General features: G+C 35.6%; 1 protein-coding gene across 1 annotated transcript in view; it reads left to right on the top strand.

The window, feature by feature from the left end:
• Hdx (highly divergent homeobox) overlaps window positions 1–23932 on the top strand; it is a 101965-nt gene that overhangs the window by 44814 nt on the left and 33219 nt on the right. Inside the window, exon 4 of the mRNA XM_057759890.1 lies at window positions 16780–16926. Coding sequence (XP_057615873.1) covers window positions 16780–16926 — 147 coding nt within the window. The remainder of the gene's footprint in view (window positions 1–16779; window positions 16927–23932) is intronic.

Below are 23932 nucleotides of genomic sequence, written 5' to 3'. Positions count from 1 at the left end.
CTTTTAAATGTTATTTAAAATGTGAAAAATATTCCATTCGAACCTTATTTTAAGTATCAGTATTTCTAAATTTCCTTATTTTAGATTTGGATTATTTTATTCTTCAACAATGCAGCAACTAAAAGTTCAACCAGAATCTAACACTTTATGAATGCTAATAGCGTGTATCACATTTTAAGATGATTGATGAAAATGATGTAGTTACTATAATTTATTTCACTAAAATCATAATGGAGTGAATAGTTCCAGACTTTAAAAAATAGTTCCCAAGAAAGAATATATTTTAGCACAAATAGATTTTAAGCTATAAAAAACCACAATTACATCTTAAGAATATTTTAAAAATCTGAAAGTTTCATAAAAAAGCAATTTTATGAAGGGTCCATATAAAGAAATTTCATGTTATTTTAAAACATATCCAAGCCGGGCAGTGGTGGCGCACACCTTTAATCCCAGCACTTGGGAGGCAGAGGCAGGTGAATCTCTGTGAGTTCGAGACCAGCCTGGTCTACAAGAGCTAGTTCCAGGACAGGCTCCAAAACCACAGAGAAACCCTGTCTCGAAAAACAAAAAATAAATAAATAAATAAATAAAGAAAGAAAGAAAGAAAGAAAGAAAGAAAGATAAAATGTATCCAATTAAAAAGGCATGTACTTAATAGAAAATGTATATCCAAAAACTAGGAATATAAATTACTGATTTAAAAAAAAAATAAGTCATAGTTATTGCCAGCAAGAATGAAATGTGTTGTAACCAATTTGGAAGGTTGTATGGTAGTTTCTTAGAAAGTAAAAAAAATAGCCTTTCCAATAATCCAACACGTCATTCCTTGTTATTTATTCAATGAATCAGAAAATGTATGTCCATCCAAATATAATTATTAATAGCATCTTTGTTTTTAATCATCAAAAACTGTAAATAACCAGTATGCTATTTAGTTGACAGATAAGCAAAATGCTATTTGTCCATACAATTGATGGGTATTCAGTGACTGTGATAAGAGAATGAAGACAAGCAAAAATAACAGTGCATCTTAAATGTATATTGCTAATGGGCTGAAAAGATGGTTCAGCAATAAGAGCACATACTGCTATCATAGAGGACCCAATTTTGATTCCCAGTACCCACATTAGGCAGCTTATAACTGCCTATAACTATAGCTCCAGAAGAATCCAATACTTCTGAGGGATTCTACATTCAATGCACTCACAAGCATGCATGCATGCACACAAATATTTACGTATTTAAATATAATCATATATATTAAGAAGAATCTAGTTCTACAAGCTGCAATTCTATGCTTCCATTTATATGACATTTTGCCTTGGAACCTCTTCATTAGTTGTTTTTCTCATCTCTGCAGCAGAGTACTTGAATAAGCAACTTGAAAAGTCATTTTTTTTTTTTTTGCGTACAATTCCAGAGGGCTTAATTGGTTACTTGTCTCCGTGTTTTTGATATTTCTGTGAGATAGAGCATCACAGAAGCAGGAGCCTGTAGCGGTCAAAGTTCTTCATCATTGATGGACAGTAAGCACAGTGAAAAGCCTAATGTTTTGTTTGCTTCAGAGATTATGTTTTTCTGTTTTTATTTGTAGCATCATATATCTAGCAAAAATAATGGATTTTATTGTGGCAATTTCATACATGCATACATAACAATTTTATTATTCCCTCCCTCTTGCTTCCCCTCCCTTTTCCTTCAAATCCCTTATTTATACTCAGATAATCCCTGTTTTACTGGTGTATAGTTTTTTGATTGCTTTATCTAGATTCAAGTATGAGAGAAAACATGTGATATTTGTCATCCTGAGTCTGGCTTATTTCAATTAACATGATGATCTCCAATTCCATTGTTTTCCCTACAGCAACATCATTACATTCTTCTTTATCTGTAATCCATCCATGGCACCTAAGCTGATTCTGTAACCCAATTATTATGAATAACACTACAACAAACCTGAATATATGACCATCTCTGCTGTATATTGACATTAATTCCTTTAAGTATATATCTAGGAGTGGTATAATTAGATCATATGATAGTTGTAGTTTTAGTTGATTTGGCAGGGGGGTCACTAATGATTTTTGTAGTAAGTTATTAATTTATATTCACACACTATATAAAGATCTCTACCATTGCTAGCATTTATTCTTTGTTTCTTGATTACAATGACAACTATTCAAATGGGTGATACGAAATATCAATATCATTTGATTTTCATTTACCTGATAGCTAAAGACATATAGTTTATTGGTCATTTATACTTGGTTTGTGAACTATTAAGTTCGTTCACCCATTTTTGTTTTGTTTTTGTTTGCTTATTTATGGGAAGCAAGATCTCATGTAACCAGTTTGACTCAGTATTGAGTTATATGCCTGATCTTCCTGCCTCCACCTCCCAAGTGCTGGGACTGTAGTTGTCAATTTGGTGTATGCTAGGCAAATATTCTTCTGCATCCCCAGCACAGTTTATCTGTTTTTTGTTGTTGTTGTTGTTGTTGTTTTTTGGTATTTAATTTCCTGTCGGAAGATAGCTAGCAAAGGTTTTTCACCCATTCTATAGACTCTCTCTTCTCTCTAGTAATTGATTTGTCATGCAGAAGTGTTTTAATTTAATGTAATCCTACTTATTTTGTCTTGTCTTTTTTCTCCATTGTAATTCTATTGAGAAAATTGTTGCCTAGGCAATCAAAGACCTTGATATAAGGTCTGAAATTATTAAACTACTACAATCTTTAGTCCTTATAAAGCTCAGTTTTTCTGTTTTTTTTTCTTTTGTTGCATATGCTTTTGGTGTCATGTCTAAAAATCTATTGTACCTGTGTATTTTCCTTAAGAATTTTATAGTTGTAGTTTTTACATTCAGGTGTTGTTCAGTTCTAAGAGAATTTTTATATGACACAAAGTAGAGATCCAGCTTCATTTTATGTATGTGACTATGATGTCATACCAGCACTTTCCATTGAATGATCTTTAGCATAATTTTCATAAACCCACTAACCAAAGCTGGGTATAATGGGGCACACATTTAAGCACAACCTTTGAGAGGTCAAGGTAAAAGAATCAGTACTTGAGGTCATCCTCAACAACATAGCAAAACAAAGACCAACCTGTGCTAAATGAGGCCCCATCTCAAAAACAACAAAAATTAATTTACCAGAGATGCGTGCATTTTTTTATGGAAACATAATCTTTTCTATTGGTGTTTCTCCATCTTTCTGAAGTACTGAACTGTATTGATTAGTGTGGTTTGGTAATAAGTTTTTAAATCAACTGAGTTCTCCCACGGCCCACAGAATCCACTAAGCAGCCGGGCTCATGAGGCCTCACAGAGACTGAAACATCAATCACAGAGCCTGCATAGGTCTGTGCTAGGTCCTCTGCAAACATGCTGTGGTTGTTTAGCTTGAAATGTTTGGGGGACTCCTAACAGTGAGAGAGGAAGTGTCTCTGGCTCTTCTGCCTGCTCCCGAGACCCTTTCCCTCCTACTGGATTGCCTCGTTGAGCCTTGATATGAGGGTTTGTGCCTATTTTATTTCATTTTGTTATGCCCTATTTGGTTGATATCATTGGGAAGCCTGCTTTTTTCTAAATGGAAACAGAGGAGCAATGAATCTATGGGATGGGGACTGGGAGGAGCGGAGGGAAAAGAGGCTGCAGTTGGGTTGTATTGTATGAGAAAAGTCTTTAAAAGTGAGTTCTCCGTGGGTGAAGTATATCTCAGTTGATATAAGAATGTTTACCTAGTGTGTACAAAACTACAAGTCCAACCCATATCACATACAGCTGAATGTGGTGATATGTATCTGTAATCTAAGGACTTGAAAGGTGAAGATGGGAAGATCCAAAGTTCAGGGTCAATCAGAGCAGAGAGTCTAGGGCCAGGCCAGGTTGTATGAGACCCTGTCTCTCAAAAATTAAAGATATATGAGTTCTGCACAGAATACTAATTTATTTAATATACTTCAAGGAGCAGTGAAATTGGTAGTAACAAAGTACAAGTACTGCCTGTGTCCTCTATTACTAACTACTTAAAAAAATGTATTAAAACATGTAGAATATTGACACAATTTTCCAGTGCCAATTAACATGATCATGTAAGATTTTTTTTCCTCCTTAGTTCTATTAATATATTGTATGATTGATTTCTGTGTGTTGGACCAAACTCATACTTCTTTTTGGATAAATCCCAATTGATCATAATGCATAGCGCACATGCTTAGCTCCATTTCTCTGTTATTGATTTGAATAATTTTATCTGTGTTGATAAAATTTACTTAGCAGGTAGTGGCAAAAAATCATGATGACTTCCCTACTCCCATATCCATTCTTCCTCCATCTCAACCATTCCACTCCCCCAAGCTCTCCCCAACCCTCCCCTTCTCCCCTCTCTCTCCCCCTCTCCCATTCTCTCAACCCCCCCCTCAACCCCTCTCCCATTTTCTCAACCCCACCTCACCTCCATGCTCCCAACTTTTGCCTGGCGTTCTTGTCTGCTTCCAATGTCCAGGAGGATCTATATATGTTTTTCTTTGGGTTCACCTTATTACTTAGCTTCTCCAGGATCATGAACTATAGGCTGAATGGCCTTTGTTTATGGCTAGAATCCACGAATGAGTGAGTACATACCATATTCATATTTTTGGGTCTGGGTTATCTCACTCAGGATAGTGTTTTCTATTTCCATCCATTTGCATGCAAAATTAAAGAATCACTTTTTTTTTTAACTGCTAAGTAGTACTCTAATGTGTATATGTGCCACAGTTTCTTTATCCATTCTTCCATTGAGGGGCATCTAGGTTGTTTCCAGGTTCTGGCTATTACAAATAATGCTGCTATGAACATAGTTGAATAAATGCTTTTGTAGTATGATTGGGCATCTTTTGGGTATGCCTGAACTGGCCTTATCCCGCCTTGACTATCACCATAGAACCTTCATCCGGCAACAGATGGAGACAGAGACAGAGACCCACATTGGAGCACAGGACTGAGCTCCCAAGGTCCAGTTGAAGAGCAAAAAAAGAGAGAATATGAGCAAGCAAGTCAGGACCACGAGTGGTTGGTTCACCCACTGAGACAGTGTGTATGAGCTAATGGGAGCTCACCAACTCCAGCTGGACTGGGAATGAAGGAGCATGGGATCAAACTGGACCCTCTGAATGTGGCTGACAATTGGGGCAGACTGAGGGCTCAATGATAATGGCACTGGGATTTGTCTCTACTGCATGTGCTGGCTTTTTGGGATCCTAGTCTATTTGGATGTATACATTCCTAAGCCTGAATGGAGCTGGGAGGGCCTTGGACTTCCCACAGGGCAGGGTACCCTGCCCTCTCTTAGGACTGAAAGGGTGAGAGGAGGGTGAGTGGGGGAGCAGGAGGGAAGTGGGAGGAGGGGAGGAAGTGGGAATTTTGATTGATATTATTTATAAAGTAATAAAAAAGCAGAATAAAATAAAATCACGATATCTTGTCTGGCATGGGTATCAGTTAATACTGGTCTTAAAAATCAAGTTAAGAAATTTGGTGTTTTCAAAGAGTTTCAGAAGAATTGATGTCAATGATTTCTAAATGTTTTGTAGAATTTACCACTAATACCATATTTATGCTGTTGTTTTGTTTACTGAGAAGTTTTTATTGTAGATTCCATCATTACCTGTTATTGATCCACTTAATTTTTTTTAATTTTTAAAAACTCATCATGGTTGGCTTGTATATTTCTCAAAACTAACCATTTATCCATTATTTCCCAATTGTTCATATTAGTCCCTTATGATCCATGTGTTTATTTCTGAAAGTTTATGGGAATAGCACTAATGTCAATTCAGTTCTAGTGATGATCAGGTGGCATCATAATTAAGTGGGCAAGTACAAGAGGGAAAAAGCACGTGATTAGACAAGAAGCTAGAGAACAAAGTGACATTTTTAGTGCAAGTAATGCAGGTCTAAGTTCAGGCAATTTAATGAGAGGAGCTATCTTAACACTGTCAATTCAAAGCAATAAGTGTTTTAAATATATTGTCAAAGTAATTACCACTGTTTTGTCTTGCACCTGGGACTTTTAGACAAGTGATGGAATGGCAAGGAAATTTCCAGATGCACACAGATTTTATTGAATTGAACTGCTTGTTTTTACATCATAGCTGATATTTCATACTTACTGTAGATAAGAGCACAGTTAAGTCGTATCTATGATAAAGCTTTGAAAATTTAAATACATTTTACAAATTCTAATTTTTAGCTCTCTATTGTACTTTTACTTGAGTGAAGCTGAAAATGCTTAAAGCATAATATACAAGACAGCTCTTTGTAGCACTCTTGTTTCCCGTATGCTATGGCCCAATAGAAAGACCCTTGGGAGTTCCAAGAAGATTGTGCATATTATGCTGTTGAACTTTCAGAACTGTGAACTAAATAAATATTTTTTCTTTGCATACCATATTTAAAGCAACAGAGACCAAAAAAAGCATATAAAATGAATTGGTATTAAAAGAAAGAAGAATTACAACAAAAATCTATCAATGTTCAAAATTCTTATATAGAATTTTTGGTCATACATAGATTTTAGTGAAATGAAGTGTAAGGTTGTAAATAGTGCTGTGCTCTCTCACTCATTCTCTCTATGTGTGTGTTTGTGTGTGTGTATATCCCATTCTACATTTATATATGTACATTCATGGCATATGTATAATGCTGATTAGCTGATGAAATATCTAATGGAAGGCTTGCCAATTTCTCTTATTTCAGATTATGCACAATTTTATATTCTTCAATTATGTGTTTAAATTATGCATTAAATTTGATTAATGATTCATGATGCCAAAATTTATTTTATTGAAAGATGTGACAACACTTTCTGTTGTTTAAGGTTGTGATACATATAAAATTGTGTAAGTTTTCTTAATGATTATACTACTAAATTTGCTGCTATACTTACCCATTGATCTATAATTTTATAACACATTTCTTCTTTCTCTCCCAGTACCTGTTATTTTATTCACAAGACATCTACATGCTCATTCTATTCTATCAACACAGCAACTTTTGCAAATTATGTTATAGTGTAGATTTTCTAATATAATTTATTTTTAGCTTATCTCATCTTAATTTTATCTATTGGCAAATGAAAAATGGGAAAACACAAGCGGTGTCTAATATCTAAGAAGTTAGAAATAAATATGGTAGAAATGGGGTAGCTGATGAGATGCCTGATTAGATGACCCTGTAGCAGATTTCCCTTCAGCTCCAAAACTTACCTGTAAAGTATATATTTCCAAATATATAATTTTAATATATTTAAATTAGTCAACAGAGATTTCCTAAAATCTCTAAAAAAAATGTAATGAAGCTATAGCTGCATAAAAGAAAGGAAATCAGATCCTTTCCATAGTACAAATCATCCAGGGGCATTCAAGCTATGCAAAGATTGTGACTGAAATGTAAATAGGAAACATTTTGGCCACACCTAGTACTTTGAATATATGCAAATATATGCTCTCTAAAATATGAAAGCAATATTCACAGTATGGTGCCCTTTACAAAAGGGCTGGGAAAATTCCAGGCAGTTTTAGCTAATACTGCTCTTTCTATTCATGGTTATTCCCCAGACATAGCTGGGATTCTCACTGGAATTAAGTTTACTTCTAAACATCTTGTACCTTTTTCTTGTTTAGGATGGAGATGTGCATGTGGAGAAAGTAGGTGTCAGAATAACACTTATAAAGTCCTTGTGATTATGAGCCTGATTTATTTTGCATAGAATTTCTTTTTTAATCCTTTTAGTGGTGCTAAGAGATAGTTTTAATCCCATCATTATAGGATAAAGAAAGTAAGCCTCAGAAATTACATCACCTGCCCACAATTAGGAAGACAAGGAGCTAAATTTAAGTTTAGGATTTTCTTGATTCCAACTAATTGTCACTGAAGAGAAAAATTATGACTTGCTCTTTATTAAAAATTCTAAGTCCTTAATATACGTGCATCATGAGAAGGATCTATGCTACTTTTCTCTTTTAATATTCTGTTGGAGAACTTTTATGTATATATCAAAGTGATGGGGCTAAGTGTGTAATACTTTTGGAGCTTTGTTGTTGTTGTAGTTTGTTCTTATACATATATGAAGGACAAATAATTTTCCTTTTTAAAGTTTAAAAAAAAATGGTTGATCTCAAACTTGCATGTAGATGAGCTTGAACTTCTGATTCTCCTATCTTCATCACTCAGGTGCTGGTATTATCCCTGTATAGCACCATGCCCTGTTTAAGAAGTATTGAGGATTGAACCAGGTCTTTAGCATGTTAGGGAAGCAGTTTACCAACTGAAACTATATAACTAGCCATAATACCTCTATTTTTATTGTAACTGTTTTCCACTATGTTCAAAGACAATGTTTAATTTTATTTAAAAAGACAGTTTTTAGTGGAATTCTAGTTATGCATATATTCATTATCTTAAGCTGATCTATAGTAATAGAGGTCTCTGCCCCACTTCTTATCAGTCCAAAGTGTTCTCTTTGTATTTTACATGCTGTTTGAAACTGTTTTGAGATGTCAAATTTCTGGGCAATGCCACTTTTAGCTCACCACTCATTTCACTTAGAATTAGCCAAAAGGCCATGAAACAATAAGTTTTTGAAGAAAAGTTAAGTCAAAATGGCAGATCTATGTCAGTAGTAGGGACCTGTATGCAAAACTCTTGGGCTCAGTTCCTAAAATGTAAGCAAAAAAGAAAGAAAGAAAGAAAGAAAGAAAGAAAGAAAGAAAGAAAGAAAGAAAGAAAGAAAGAAAGAAAGAAGGAAAGAAAGAAGAAATAAAAGAAAGCTGACAGCAAGTCCCCATACATTGTATCTTTGAGAGAGAGGAATTATGGCTAGTGATATAGTTTCAGTTGGTAAACTGCTCCCCTAACATGTTCATGGCAGTATTATCCTTAATAAACAAATGACAGACACAGCCACAATATCCATCAATGAGTGAATAGATAAGCAAAAGAATTGGTAACCATACGCAGGAGATACTGAGGAACTAGGAAATAGACTTCATCCCTATGGAGGAAGCACAGTGTTTAGTACTGGTCCATTCTGGTCTTGTTTTATAATATTTCTGTGATTATTTCTCATAAATTTTCAATCCATAGTCTGGTTGAATCTATGGATGAAGATTCCATAGACATAGAGGACCAACTGTATTTATTGTTAGAAATTAGGGTCTAGGAATATAACTCGGTGAGAAAATATTTGCCAAGGATGAACAAGGCTCTCTGTAGCACTGCATTAAAATTTTGTAAATGTACATTTACTAATGTAAAGGCTTCATTATGCATATCTTAGCATCTGTAGAAACCTGGGAGTGTCTCAAATGATCTGCCCACTGTGTTGCTGCAGTTACAGTATTTAAACAATACCTGATCTCTGAGTAATAGGTCTCAGTTCTCTACTAACTCACAGAATATTTAAACAAACTGGAAATTGGTTTACATCAGCCTTTATTTCTACAAAACCATTGTCTCACAACCTCAGATTGTTTACTTTGTTACCAAATGCATATTAATGTGTCTTTGCATGGCATATAGTATCTGAGACTATAGACATAATGGACTTATGTATTATTGTCCACCTCACCTGTTTAGTATTGGGATCTCTTTCTAATAATATGAAGAGAAGATAATCAAAACACACTGCTGGGAATTTTACAACACACATAGTCAATATATTTTTATATAATTTAATATATGATATGTTTAATATATATTTAAGTATATATGATATGTAATTTGTATATAATATATTTTAGGATTGCTTAAATAACCAGTACTGATACTACTATGTAAATGCCTTTCAGTAAATAACCTCATTATGAAGTATCCATATGACTGATTATGATTTGTTATTTGAAAGACTGAGGTAAAAAAATAAAAGTAGAACTATTATATGATAAGGAGATACCATTTTGAGATATATAAATGAAAATATTTTAAATTTGGGGGAAATGATGGCTCAATAACCAAGAATACTTGCTGTTCTTTTAGAAGACCCAAGTTCAGTTTCCAGCACTCTTGGTTCATAACTGTAACTCCAGCCCTTTGGAAGCTGATTGCTGTAGGTAGTCACCTACACATGAACTATGAGAATAATAATAATAATAATAATATGTTCTCTTAAAAATTGGGAGCAAAATCTCAAAGAGATATCTGTCCTACTGTATTCACTGCAGCATTTTTATTTGAAATAGGCAAAATATGATAAAAACTTAAATTCTAAAAAGGGACAAGTAAATAAAAAATGTAGTACTTCTGTATACATGTACATAATATACACCTATATTATATGTAGAATAGAATAGAATATTATTTTCCCTACTTAAAAGGGTAACTGCCACTTATAACTTCATGGATTTTCATGAAAAGTATCATCCTAAATGATGTGCGCTAGGCAAAGAATGACAGATACTGCATAATTTTACGTATGTGAATGATTCTTTTTATTTTTATTTGATTTTTTTAAATTTATTTATTAAAGATTTCTGCCTCCTCCCCGCCACCGCCTCCCATTTCCTTCCCCCTCCCCCAATCAAGTCCCCCTCCCTCATCAGCCTGAAGAGCAATCAGGGTTCCCTGCCCTATGGGAAGTCCAAGGAACCCCCCACCTCCATCCAGGTCTATTAAGGTGAGCATCCAAACTGCCTAGGCTCCCACAAAGCCAGTACGTGCAGTAGGATCAAAAACCCATTGCCTTTGTTCTTGATATCTCAGTAGTCCTCATTGTCCACTATGTTCAGTGAGTCCAGTTTTATCCCATGCTTTATCAGACCCAGGCCAGCTGGCCTTGGTGAGTTCCCACTAGAATATCTCCATTGTCTCAGTGTGTGCATGCACCCCTCGCGGTCCTGAGTTCCTTGCTCGTGCTCTCTCTCCTTCTGCTCCTGATTTGGACCTTGAAATTTCTGTCCGGTGCTCCAATGTGGGTCTCTGCCTCTGCCTCCTTTCATCGCCTGATGAAGGTTAATATTCAGGAGGATGCCTATATGTTTTTCTTTGGGTTCACCTTCTTATTTAGTTTCTCTAGGATCACGAATTATAGGTTCAATGTCCTTTATTTATGGTTAGAAACCAAATATGAGTGAGTACATCTCATGTTCCTCTTTTTGGGTCTGGCTTACCTCACTCAGGATAGTGTTTTCTATTTCCATCCATTTTCATGCAAAATTCAAGAAGTCATTGTTTTTTACTGCTGAGTAGTATTCTAATATGTATATATTCCATACTTTCTTCATCCATTCTTCCATTGAAGGGCATCTAGGTTATTTCCAGGTTCTGGCTATTACAAACAATGCTGCTATGAACATAGTTGAGCATATACTTTTGTTGTATGATAGGGCATCTCTTGGGTATATTCCCAAGAGTGGTATTGCTGGGTCCAGGGGTAGGTTGATCCCGAATTTCCTGAGAAACCGCCACACTGCTTTCCAGAGTGGTTGCACAAGTTTGCATTCCCACCAGCAATGGATGAGTGTACCCCTTTATCCACAACCTCTCCAGCAAAGGCTATCATTGGTGTTTTTTATTTTAGCCATTCTGACAGGTGTAAGATACACTAAGGATAAGGAAGCAGAGAGGGAAATCAGAGAAGCATCACCTTTCACGATAGCCACAAATAGCATAAAATATCTTGGGGTAACTCTGACCAAGGAAGTGAAAGATCTATTTGACAAGAACTTTAAGTCTTTGAAGAAAGAAATTGAAGAGGACACCAGAAAATGGAAGGATCTCCCTTGCTCTTGGATTGGGAGGATCAACATAGTAAAAATGGCAATTCTACCAAAAGCAATCTATAGATTCAATACAATCCCCATCAAAATCCCACAGATCTGGAGAAGACAATAATCAACTTTATATGGAATGATTCTTTTTAAATAGTCAAATGTGCCCAGTAGAGTGGTTTATACCTACAATCCCAAGATTCAGGAGGCTGAGGAAGGAGAATTGGGATTTTCAGAATAGCTTAGGCTATAGTGTATGTAATAGTCTGCACAATATGCTATTAAGTAAAAAAGTTTACATTTACAGTACCATGTCATCTATTTAGAATTTGTTTATATTATATATATATATATTTGTGTATGTGTGTATATATATAAAGGAAACTACTACTGCTTTTTTGACATTACATCTATAGGTTTTTAGGTAAGAATATATAGTATGTATATACATATAAATATATACACATATAATTACACACACATATGTGTGTGTTAAGAAGAGAGGGAATCTCACACGTAGCTTATGCCTATCCTAATGCTTGCTGTGCAGTTAAGGCTGGAATTCAGGCAGTTCTCCTGCCTCAGCCTCTGAAATAATGGCATTATGGCATGAGCCACTGCACATGGCTCTGTATTTGCATTAGTTCTAGACTGTTATGGAGTAATCTACTATTACTTGTTATATTTGGTGTTATAATTTTAGGTTTGTAGGTGAAGAAAGGAGAAATAGTAATTGATTTTATACTTTTCTGTTTTTATTTGGTTGTATTTCATGTTTCGGGGTAGCTTCCTGACAGTACTTTTCTCATGTGTACAAAGCCCTGAGCTTTTGAAATGCTACCCTTTACACAAATTATTGCCCATGTGCTTTACCTAAGCCAGCACTTTAGGTTTCAGTATGTCTCATAAATTGAAGTTGGCCTGAGAGTCCAATAGAAAGACAAAATTGACTTCAATTTCAGGCTTCCTTGTGGGAGAATTCACCTTATCCTTTAAATGTCCACACACTCTGTTCCTTCTCTAAATGGTCTTCACAGTTTTAATGCTAATAGATTTTTATTACCTTATTTATTTTCTTAGTTAAAATATGCTCTTAGGAGCTTTAAAAATAACTGTGCCTCTTTCATAAGCTTCTACTTAATAGGCATTGTCATAATAGGTCACCTTTAGCATTACTAATGCTGAGACCCCAGCACATTTCTAGAAAATCAAATCAGGTTTTATTTAGTTCAATTTAAAGAATGAATCAGCTTTGGATGTCTTCTAAATGAATTACAAATTAATTGGCTGAGTGTGTTCAGTGTTCTGTTCATTATGCCTTCCATTCTGACAGTAATGTAGGTTAACTCGCACTGGAGAATTTGGCGCAATGGAAATTCATGAAAATATTCATAACAGCAGTTGTGATGAATTATTTGAATCTCCCTAGAATCTTCAACAGTTGGTTTTATTTTCCGTTTTGAGAATTTTAACCACACAACTATTGTGCATTCATTGTAGAATGAACATCTAATGTAATTCTAGGTGACAAATAAATTAAGGTTATACCCTTTGATCAAGAAAAAAAAAACTTAGATGACATGTTTGGATTCATTCATAGAAAATGTATGATTTAGTAATAGTACTTACAATAAATGTTATTTAACCTTTTAAGAAAGAAGGAACCGATTTAACTAATCATTTTTAACGTTTATTTTTAAGTTATGTGTATGTGTGTTTGCTTGAGTGTGTGCTTGTGCAACATATGTTTGCAATTGCCTGTGAAGACCATGGTAGGGGTTAGATCCCTTGGAACTGGAGTTATAGGTAGTTGTGAAGTATCCAGTATCCATTCTGGGAACCAAATTTGGGACAAGAAAGGACAGTATAGGCTCTTAACTGCTGAGCCATCTTTCTAGCCCCTTGTAATTGAATTTAATAATACACATGTATACACGCACACACACACACACACACACACGGGGGAAAGACACGGAAACATAAAGAAGAAAATCTCATTAAGCCTGAAGCTTGCCATTTTGCCTAGATTGGCTAAGCTGGTAAACATCAAGGGTTCAGTTAACTTCATTTCCCAGTTCTGGGGTTACCTGGTCTGTACTGCTTTTTACATGGGACATGGAGATTTGAACTCAGGTTCTTATCCTTACACAGCAAGTGCATTTGCTCATGTTACCATCTCCACAGTACATATTTTATTTCCCACTTTTATCTGAATCTGATTTAGGAGGTCCTCCATGTTAAATTTCAGTTAGAAATAAAATGCTAAAGGGTATATGAGTAAGACGTATGCGAAGGGTAGTTTTAGCGTGGAGCTAAGTGAACTTTATCTCAGGCAAAAGGCAGCACCAGAGCCTCCATTGCATTGCTTTATCTGTGGAAAAATAAACAAATGGCTATTTGCTCCAGAGGAAAGATTCCATCCAAATCCTGCCTGGGGAATCAGTGAGTTTGTTGGGTTTACGTACTGGAGCATGGATGGCTCAAAGCCACCTGCACCATACAAATGCCCATCCCAGAATACGTGGGATGAAAATCACTGAGCTGCCTCACAGAGCCCTGCACTTGATTAATCTGCAGTATATGCTAGCACTCCTGAAGGTTCTTACAGTGAGGAGAGGAGGCACACTGATTCTAATCCCTGTTGAGGTCCTATACCCTTCAGTCTGCACTACCAGAGAGTATTGGTGGGTCCACTACCATTAGTAGAGTCCCTGGTATTGTGTTTTATTTCCTTACCTGATGAGGGCATCAGGGTTATCTTTTATCTGTGGTAGCAATGAGAAAGTCATATTATGCTCAGACGAAAACACTATGCTAAAATCTCATAATCCAAACATTATGATTTGAAACATTTTCTAAATCACTATTATCTATCTACATGTCTGTCTGTCTGTCTCTGCCTTCCTCCATAGCTCCCTCCCTCTTTCTCTTCCATTGTCACTCCACCCAACTCACTGTTCCTTCCCTCCACTGTACCCCACCTTCTTTCTCCCTACCCTCTACTTCTCACTTCCTCTTTCCTTCTCCTTTACCACATCACACAAACACATAGAAAATTTCAGGATACATATACATATATATATATATCCCATTTTTAGATATTTATAGTACCCTGTTATATAATTGTATACATCATAGGGATAAAGCTTATAGATAAAAGTTAGATATATTTTTATTTCAACCTCTGCAATGAACCCTTTGGGCCCTACTGAATGAGTCCTTTGACCTTTCATTTTGCCTTATCAGCAAAATGAAAGTCATTATTCTATCAAGTTCCTAGTTTACTTCCTAGGGGTGTGTCTAAGACTCATTGAATTAAACAATATACAAAGAATGTGGTATATTGTGTTTTTTTAAAAGCCTAAAAGCAAAAGATGTTGAAGCTATAAATGTTATTCATTTTTCACAATTAAAATGTCCTCTTACATTTTGCTTATTTGCCTTTTAAATTCAATATATTACTAGGGGTCCTTAAGTTTATAAACCTACTGCATTGTAATGAATTAAGAAACAAATTGATAAAACAAATGGAATTGTTTGCAGTTTGGCCCAACTGGGAGGGTAAAAAGATTTATAGTTTCTCTCTAACTTTTCTGTAGCATTGCTAGAATTTAATAGAAAAAATGAAACAAGCTATGAAATATATATAGGTTAATTTAAGTTGTCAGAAATGTGTGAAATCACTTCTTAGGAATCAAGTACTTTTGATGCCTTAAATCTTTCTCTTTCTATGTGCACAACAACTCTGGATTATCTTTATAAAGCAGCACACTGATGGATGCTATTTTTGGTGTGTGTGTGTGTGTGTGTATTCATATATGTTCGATGTATACATATGTGCACAAGTTTAGACATGTGTGTAGAGGCCAGTGTGTCATCACCAGGGATTCCATAGACTTCCTTTGAAACAGGGTTTCTCATTGCCTTGGAGTTCATAAGTTAGACTAGGGTTGGCTGACCGATGAGACCCAAAGTTTTTTTGTTTTTTTTTTTTTTTTCTGTCTCCCAAACAGTAGGATTACAAAAGCACACAATTATATTGGGCTTTTGAATGAGTACCTAGGACCCAGAGCAGGTCCCTCTGCATGCAAACTGAGTGCTTTATTGAGTGAGCTGTGTTATCCCCAGCCCCCATCATTGTTTTTTTGTAATATATGAATGGGAATGTGTGCAGTAAAGGAAAAAGTTTGAAAGAATATGAATTAAAATGTTAAGTATTATTGTAGGCTGTTAATTTAAATTATCTTCTTGTTTATCTGTTTGTTGTAATGAACATGTTTGCATAGTGAAGAACATTACATTGCTGTCTGTTAAAAAGAATTCTATTTCTTTCATACTAGTATACTGTATTATGGAAATTTAAAACAGTGAAAATGTCCATTTTCATAATGAGGAAATGGTAAAACTCATAAAAATCTATCTGTTATTTTGGTGGAAACTTGGGTTCATAAACTCATAGTCTCAGTTTCTCTGTATTTTAAACAATTTAATAAATAGAAATTAACAAAAGCAACTGAATTAATTTACAATTTGGCCAAAGTGAGGGTAGTTTAACTTCCTCTCCCTATGCTGGTAGGCATCTCAGAATTCATAGAAATCCATAAAGCAAAGGCTAAAACATACATAATGGTAACTGTGGGATAGGTGAATAGGTCCTTTTCTGCTACAAGGAGACCTGGCTCTGAGGAAGTTTGTTTTTTTTTTTTTTTTAATTTACATCTAGATAGAGGAATATGAGATCTTAAAGATCCACCAGTTTGAAAGGGAAGATAACATTTTATGGAGTATAGGATTCTCCTTTGTTCCAGAACTGATAAAAGTTCTTTGTTACAAGTCTATTGCTTTGATAGATAGAGAACGCCTTTTTGGGGGAGGCCAGTTTGAACTCCTTACTCCTGTGTTCCCCTTAAACTTGCTAATTTTGCAAATGAAATTAACTTGGTACTTCTTCTTCCCACCCTGTGAACCCTCTCAATAGCATTGCTTCCTTTGATCATAATCAATTTTAAATGTGTTTTCTAGCTCCAGGACCGTACTCAGTTCAGTGACAGAGACTTGGCTACCCTTAAGAAGTACTGGGACAATGGTATGACCAGCCTGGGCTCTGTATGTAGAGAGAAGATTGAAGCTGTTGCAACTGAATTAAATGTTGACTGCGAAATAGTTCGGGTAAGACATGTTCAGTAATTTTCATACCTTAGTTGATGAGGAGCGTAAATGAAAGCTTGAAAACTAGCAGCATAGGGTATTGCCAACAATATCATTAATGAAGTAAAAAGACCTGAATAAAGGAAGGCATGCTTTTTCAAAATATGTATCTGATAAGGAAATTATGTCCAGAGTATGTCAATAACACAACTGAGTGATAAAAGACAAATAAAGCATTTTAAATAGCTATATGTATATGTTATATGTATAAATATTTTATGTACATTATATATAAACATTTCCCCAAAGTATAAAATTCTCATGAAACCAATGAAAACATATTTAACATTAATATATGTATATATACACATATACATAATTATAGAAATTAAAATCAAAACTCAGTGACATAGTAACATCCACCATGATGGATATAATTAAAAGTACAGATGCTCACAGGTAGGTCAAGACATGGAGAAACTGTTACCCTATGCATCGTTGATAGAAATGTTAAATGTTTACTTTCCACTTCAGAAAACTGTGCTCCAAAAGTTTAACATAGATTTATCTTGTGTTAGTAATTCTACTCCTGGCTTTATACTTACATAATAGAAAACGTAGGTCCTCCAAGAGAACTCAAACACAGATACGTCTTATCCTTGTAGCCCTGAAGTGAAAATAAGGTAAATGTCCTTCAAATGAATAGATAAAATATGGTATAGGCATATAATAGATTAGAGTAGGTCCATATAAAGAAAGCTGATGCTGATACATGCTTCAAGAAGTAAACGCCTTAAAAGTATTCTGTTAAGGAAAAGAATCTAGTGACGAAAGCTCACATAGTATATGATTAATTTTATATGAAATGTGAAGAACAGATACATGTGGAATCAGTAAGTAAATTGGGGTCGCCAAGAACTAGGGGTCGGGAGATAAAGGTAATAAGTGGTAATGGGTATAGAGTTTCTTTTTTGTCGTGATGTATTATTTACAGAATTTGTTGTTATTGATGCACATATCTGTTAATATCTTGAAAAATCTTAATTTTATATGCTAAATGAGTCAATTGTATGATATACCGAACATTCCTTATTGAAACTGTTTTAAAAGTGTTACTACTATACTGTGTAAAAGAAAACCGCCACATCCAAACATTAGGTATAGCTTATGGAACCCTGAGAAGACTGGGGAGGAAGGATTGTAGAAGTCAGGAGTTAAGGACACCAGGTGAACATGGACCACAGAATCAACTAACCAGAGCTCATAGGGACTCACAGAGACTGAACTGGCAATCGGGAAGCCTTCATGGTTCTGACCTAGGTCCTCTACATATATGTTACAGTTATGTAGCTTGCTGTTTTCATGGGACTCCTAAGAGGCCGAGCAGGGGTTGTCTCTGACTCTTTTCCTACTTTTGGGATCCTTTTTCTCCTACTGGGTTTCCTCATCCAGCCATAGTATGAGGGTTTGTGCCTAGTCTTACTGAAACTTGATATGCCATATTTGGTTTATCTTGGAAGACCTGGTCTTTTCTGAAGGGTAGTGGATATGGGAAAGATGGGAGGTGGGGTTAGAAGAGGAAGGAGAAACTGCAGTCAGGATATAATATATGAGAGAAGAGTAAAGAAAAAAGAAAAATTACATGAAATGATCTGAAATGAATCTCATGTATTACAATAAATAATTGATGAAAATAATTGTACTAATCAATTGTGGGGATAGTAGTTTGTATGCCATTTGAAGGGCATTTATATGAGATTGAGATTATTATGGTATTGTAAATATTTAATAATCTTTCTTTAAGGAACTGGTGCCTTCTTTTGTTTGTGGGTTTTTTTTTTTTGTATTTTTTCCCATTTACTGGTTTCTGTGTTACAAAGATTTCCCCAATTGAGTTTCCAACTCTCATTCAGCTTAGAGGTAGGAAGAAAAGATAACATTTGGCTTTGTGCAAGGGTATTACATGGTTTCAGCCCATACTTAAGGGTCATCTCAGAAGATCCCGAGGGAAGTACTTTTAAAGAACAAGTGACAAAACATAAAATTCTTCCAGATGAAATAACTTTTTTTTCAAAAATATAAAGAGAAGACGAGGGGCAAAGTTCTCTCAAAATAAATACAACTCTAAAAACATGTACTGTCCTAGTCAGAGCTTCGCTTTTTCTTGTTTTGATCTGGGTGTAAAATCAATTTCAATCCTGTGTTGCTGAGTACACTGCTGTGTGAGAGTGTATACTAACAATGAAAAAGAAATGCATCAGAAACATCCTGCTTTCAAAGAGTTTTGAGTACAGCAAGAGGACGATCCAAAAGAAAAAAAATTACCGGAGACCATATGAATGTGGAATTGTAGAATGGAGAACCTAAGTAAAGACCACAAATAGGGAAATGTGGGACTTGTGGGTTTTTTTTTCAGTTTTATTTTTAAAAAATCAAAGATGCTTGCTCTCTAAGCCATGGCCTACACTTAAGCCTCAGTTACCATCATAGAAGAGAACTAGCTAGCACCTGAAAATTGTCCTCTGATTATCACAAGCACACTGTGGCATGTGTGCATCTGAACATGAATACACACACTCCGTACATATACAGTACATGTGCACATATACATAAATACTAATAATAAATAAAGCAACTATATATGTTTAAATATATTGTTAATTGAAATAGAATTCTATCACTTTGCCCTCCCTTTTCTTTCCTTGAACCCTTCCCAGTTACCCTCTCATGTCCTCCCCAACTCTCAAGTTGATAACCTCTTCTTCTTTGATTATCACTGTTATATATAGAGAGAGAGATCAGGGAGAGGGGGGAGGGAGAGGGATGGAGGGAATCAGCATTTTGGGGTTATTTGTTACTAATTTTTCCCAAACTTTCACAAATTCATAAATACAACTTGCTGAGTCCCTTGTTGTTTATGTATATGACTTCAGGGCTGATCATTCTGCATTAAACAACCCATGGGTAGGGGTCATCCCTAGGAGAGACTAATTCTCCTTCTCTACAGAAAGTTGCCTATAGTTAGTTCTTTGTCTAGGGATGAGACCCCCACAAAATTTTTCCCTTTCATGATAATGTACCCATTGATAATGCAATTGTCCCAGTCTTGTTGATGCCGCCATTTTATGGATGGATTGTTTCACCACACACTTCCTGGTATTCTGACTCTTACACTATTTCTGCCCTCTCTTCCATGATATGCCCTGAGACATAGATACAGGGGAGATGTTGTGCAGATGTATCTGGTAGGGCTGAGCTCCCTACAGTCTGTTGATCTTTGCATTGTGTCCACTTGTAACATGGTAGTCTCCGTTTGCTGTAAGGAGGGGCTTCATTGATGAAGGGTGGTAGGATAAGTTTTATTTAGAATGTAGTAAAGAATTATGTTGGTCTAACAAAGTGGCAGAAATAGATTCTTTTCTAAGGTTCATGGCCCTGGGAAGCTGGCTGTACTCTCAATACCAGGCATGATTTCCTTCCTACTGAGTGGGCCTTAAGTCCAATTAAGACACCTGTGGATTGCCATTGACATGAGTGTGCCATTTATTGTGCTTTTATGTATATCTTACCATCATGGTCAGTGTCATGATTCCTAGATGACGTAGCTGGGTAGGACTATTTAGCTGCTTCCCTCCCTTGAAAGTTCTCATAGCCTATTCTGGGACCATAGAAACTAGGGCACAGGAAAGAGGCTTTCGGGTCAGATGCAGCTCGAACCAGCTGAGTTCTGTGTCCTAAGTGTGTGGTGTCCTCAGCAGCAGAATCCCCTTCAAACCCTGAGAGGCAACCAAGGGCTGCTTTCAGTAATCTATATTGTTTCGGCAGTTACTTGGGACTACATGACCAACTATTTGAAAGGAAATTTCTTGTGCCTGGTACTGGGGGTTTTGTTAAGCTATGGTTCTTGTGGGGAACATTGTGAGCCCATTTGTTTTAACTTCCTTTAAGTTATTTGTATAAAACAGCTAAATAGTTTCAAGGTAAAGTTATACACATTGCAAGTTCTGTAGAATTTGTTTTAAAAACTTACCTAACTTCCCCTCCTATCTTTCCAATAGCTGAAGTCAAACACTTTTCATTCCATTGATGATTCCTTTGGTATTTACTTCCATCTGTGAATTAGCTGTGAATTATAGAAACACTCAAAATAAAAGTGGCTTAGACAAACCCTTACAATTTTGTCCAGTGCATATGCTGTCTTCAGCTAGTATAGAAATTCTAGGGGAGCCTTAGAGATACTAATGCATTCTATCTTTTTTTTCTGTCACTTGTGTGGTACAACACTTCTTCAGGATCCATAATGATGGCATATATAACTCCTAGTAATACAACGGAGAGCAGAGAAAATACCAATAGTCTTTCAAAAAGAGACTGTAGAAACTATCATTAAACACTTTCACTTCCATCAAATTGGCTAAAGATTTGTCACATGGTCATAACCAAACTGTAAGGGAAGCTACAAATAGAGTTTTACTGTGTCAATCATGGGCTCAGCTAAATAAACCTGTTATTACTCTCAGACAAGGGAGAACAAACATGAGGAATATCCAGCTGACTCTCACAAATCTGTTTACATTTTCCACTTTTTGAAGCTTTTTCTCCATGTTAGTGTCTGTTAGATTTTTGCTATAAATTTTAAGGCTTTTAAAAAAAATCTTCTGACATTGCTTCCTTAATCTTTTCATTTACTTATATTCATATCTTCCCTCAATATCCTCCCTTAATGTTATTTAGTATAATATTCAACATGAACATTAGGTTGTTAGGGTGATCTAGCATGATAAACCAGGGGTGATTCAGCCAGTTCAGTCAGCTAGGCAGGAGTCCCCTTCTTTCCTTACAGCTCTGTATGTCTTCCTCCTGAAACTGAGGATTCATTAACAAGGGCAAGCATCCTCAAAAGAGGTGGACTATTATTCTGAGAAAGGTAAGTAGTAGCATTTCCTGTGAGACCCTCCAAACAAACTTGAAAAAAATTGACATCATTAGAATGTAAATACTTGACACCTTCCAACGATGTGGTGCAATTCTGTTTTCCTTTAAGGATAATATACTTTACTCCCTTGGAACTTAAAATCTACTTAGGTTTTGCTTTGGGGTTTGTGAGACAAGGTCTCCCTGTGTAGCTCTGACTGGCTAATACTCATCATGTAGTCTAGGCTGCCATGGAATTTGTGCAAGCCTCAGCCTTTCATGTGCTAGCGCTATCAGTGTGTGCTACCACAGTATCATTCTTACATTGTCCTTTTGATATTTGCATGTTTGCTTGTTTAGTTTTCTAAACTTGATCATTTTTCTTCAAACCTTGTTAATACCTCCCCACAGTATCGGTTTTGTCATCTTGAAGATATGTTTTCTGAATCTGATGACTCACTCTTCTCTGTATTGGTTACTTTCTTTACCAGGGACACAACTATTCCTCTGTGATTCTTCCTTTTAACCTGCATTTATTTCTACTGTGCCTTCTGCAAATTTTATGTTGAATCTGCCACTAGTGATAATAAGCACTTTGTGTTTCAGGGCTTCATGAGACCTTTTGTACTTCCAAACAAAGAACATAATGACAAATTTTTTTTTTTTTAAAAAGTATGCTTCCCAAATGCAAGGTGATATAGCCCTAGGATTCCTGGCAAGGATTCTCTCAGTGAGTTTTAGGAATGTACTATTTTTTGTTTTCCTTTTTTTTTAAGAAAGTGCTACTGATATGAAGACCACAATCAGGTTTTACTGTGTGCATAATCTACTGTACCTACAAAAACTCATAATATGCAAGACAATGATGAAGTGATATTTTATTTTTCCTTAAAATTAGTGAAAACATCTAATAGTGAGGAAATTGGGGAAAATCTCCTATTATGTTCTTTCTAACAAACTTCTAACTTGCTGGCATGCTCACAGCAGAGGGAAAGTTTCGAGACATGATGGGTTTCAAATGGACTTTTTCTGCAATATTTGATAAATTGCTCTGAGAAAGAATTTTTGCCAGAAAAATATCTTCTTGAGATTTCAGAAGAAACTACTCATACATTGTTAAGAACAGAGGACCTTCATGTTACTGATTGCTAAAGTGAGCTTTGCTTCTAGATGCCTAGTCAACCATTACTTATGGTATAATTTTTTACATTTTAGATTTGTTTTTCTTGTTATGTCATATTATCTCCTTGATTCATGGAAGATGCATTCCAAGACCTCTAGTGTATTTCTGAAACTGAAACCCTTTGTATACTTGTTTTAGCTTGTGTATACATGTCTGTGATAAGGTTTGGTTTCTAAATTAGGTACAATAACATATTAACAGCAATGGCTGATAACAAATAAAACAATTATAACTCTGTGCTGTGATAAGAGCCATGTGATTGTGGTCTCACTGCTGAAAGTCAAGACAAATGTCTCTATTTACAGACTGCAGTTGACTACTGGCACACAATTCCTAGGGTTTTTATTAAGTATTATTAGTTACATGTGTGTGCCTCTTAAATTTTAAATATTATTTCCTGGATTCCTGTCTATTGTTCATTACCTTATTCATTTAACAACTGTGTACAGAGCACATACCATGTGCCAGAACATTCTGTTTTGTATTGTATAAAGATTGCATTTTTTTGTTTGTTTGTTTTTCAAGACAGGATTTCTCTGTATAGCTTTGGTGCCTGTCATGGAACTAGCTCTTGTAGACCAGGCGGGCCTTCAACTCACAGAGATCTGCCTCCTTTGCCTCCTGAGTGCTAGGATTAAAGGCACATTCTACCACTGCCCTGCTCAATTACAGATTTCTTAAGGAACTTGCGGGTGCTTTAATGTCTTGGACCTTAAGTTAGTCATAAGCAGAAATATATTTCACAAGGCTATAGAGAAACTATATAGGAACACTGCTTGGGGGTACTTATAAATACTCAAAAACCCTTAGTATTTATAAATCCTCCATCTTGCTGCAATTATTTTATAATGCCTGTATTTTCCATCTGTATTTGGGTTATGGGGGACAGGTCCAAATGTACCCTTTTATGGCCATATGTTTGTATAAACA

This window comes from Chionomys nivalis, chromosome X (assembly GCF_950005125.1).
Source record: "Chionomys nivalis chromosome X, mChiNiv1.1, whole genome shotgun sequence".
Lineage (NCBI taxonomy): Eukaryota > Metazoa > Chordata > Mammalia > Rodentia > Cricetidae > Chionomys > Chionomys nivalis.
The sequence above is the reverse complement of the archived record's forward strand: the minus strand, read 5'-3'. Positions and strand labels throughout refer to the sequence as shown.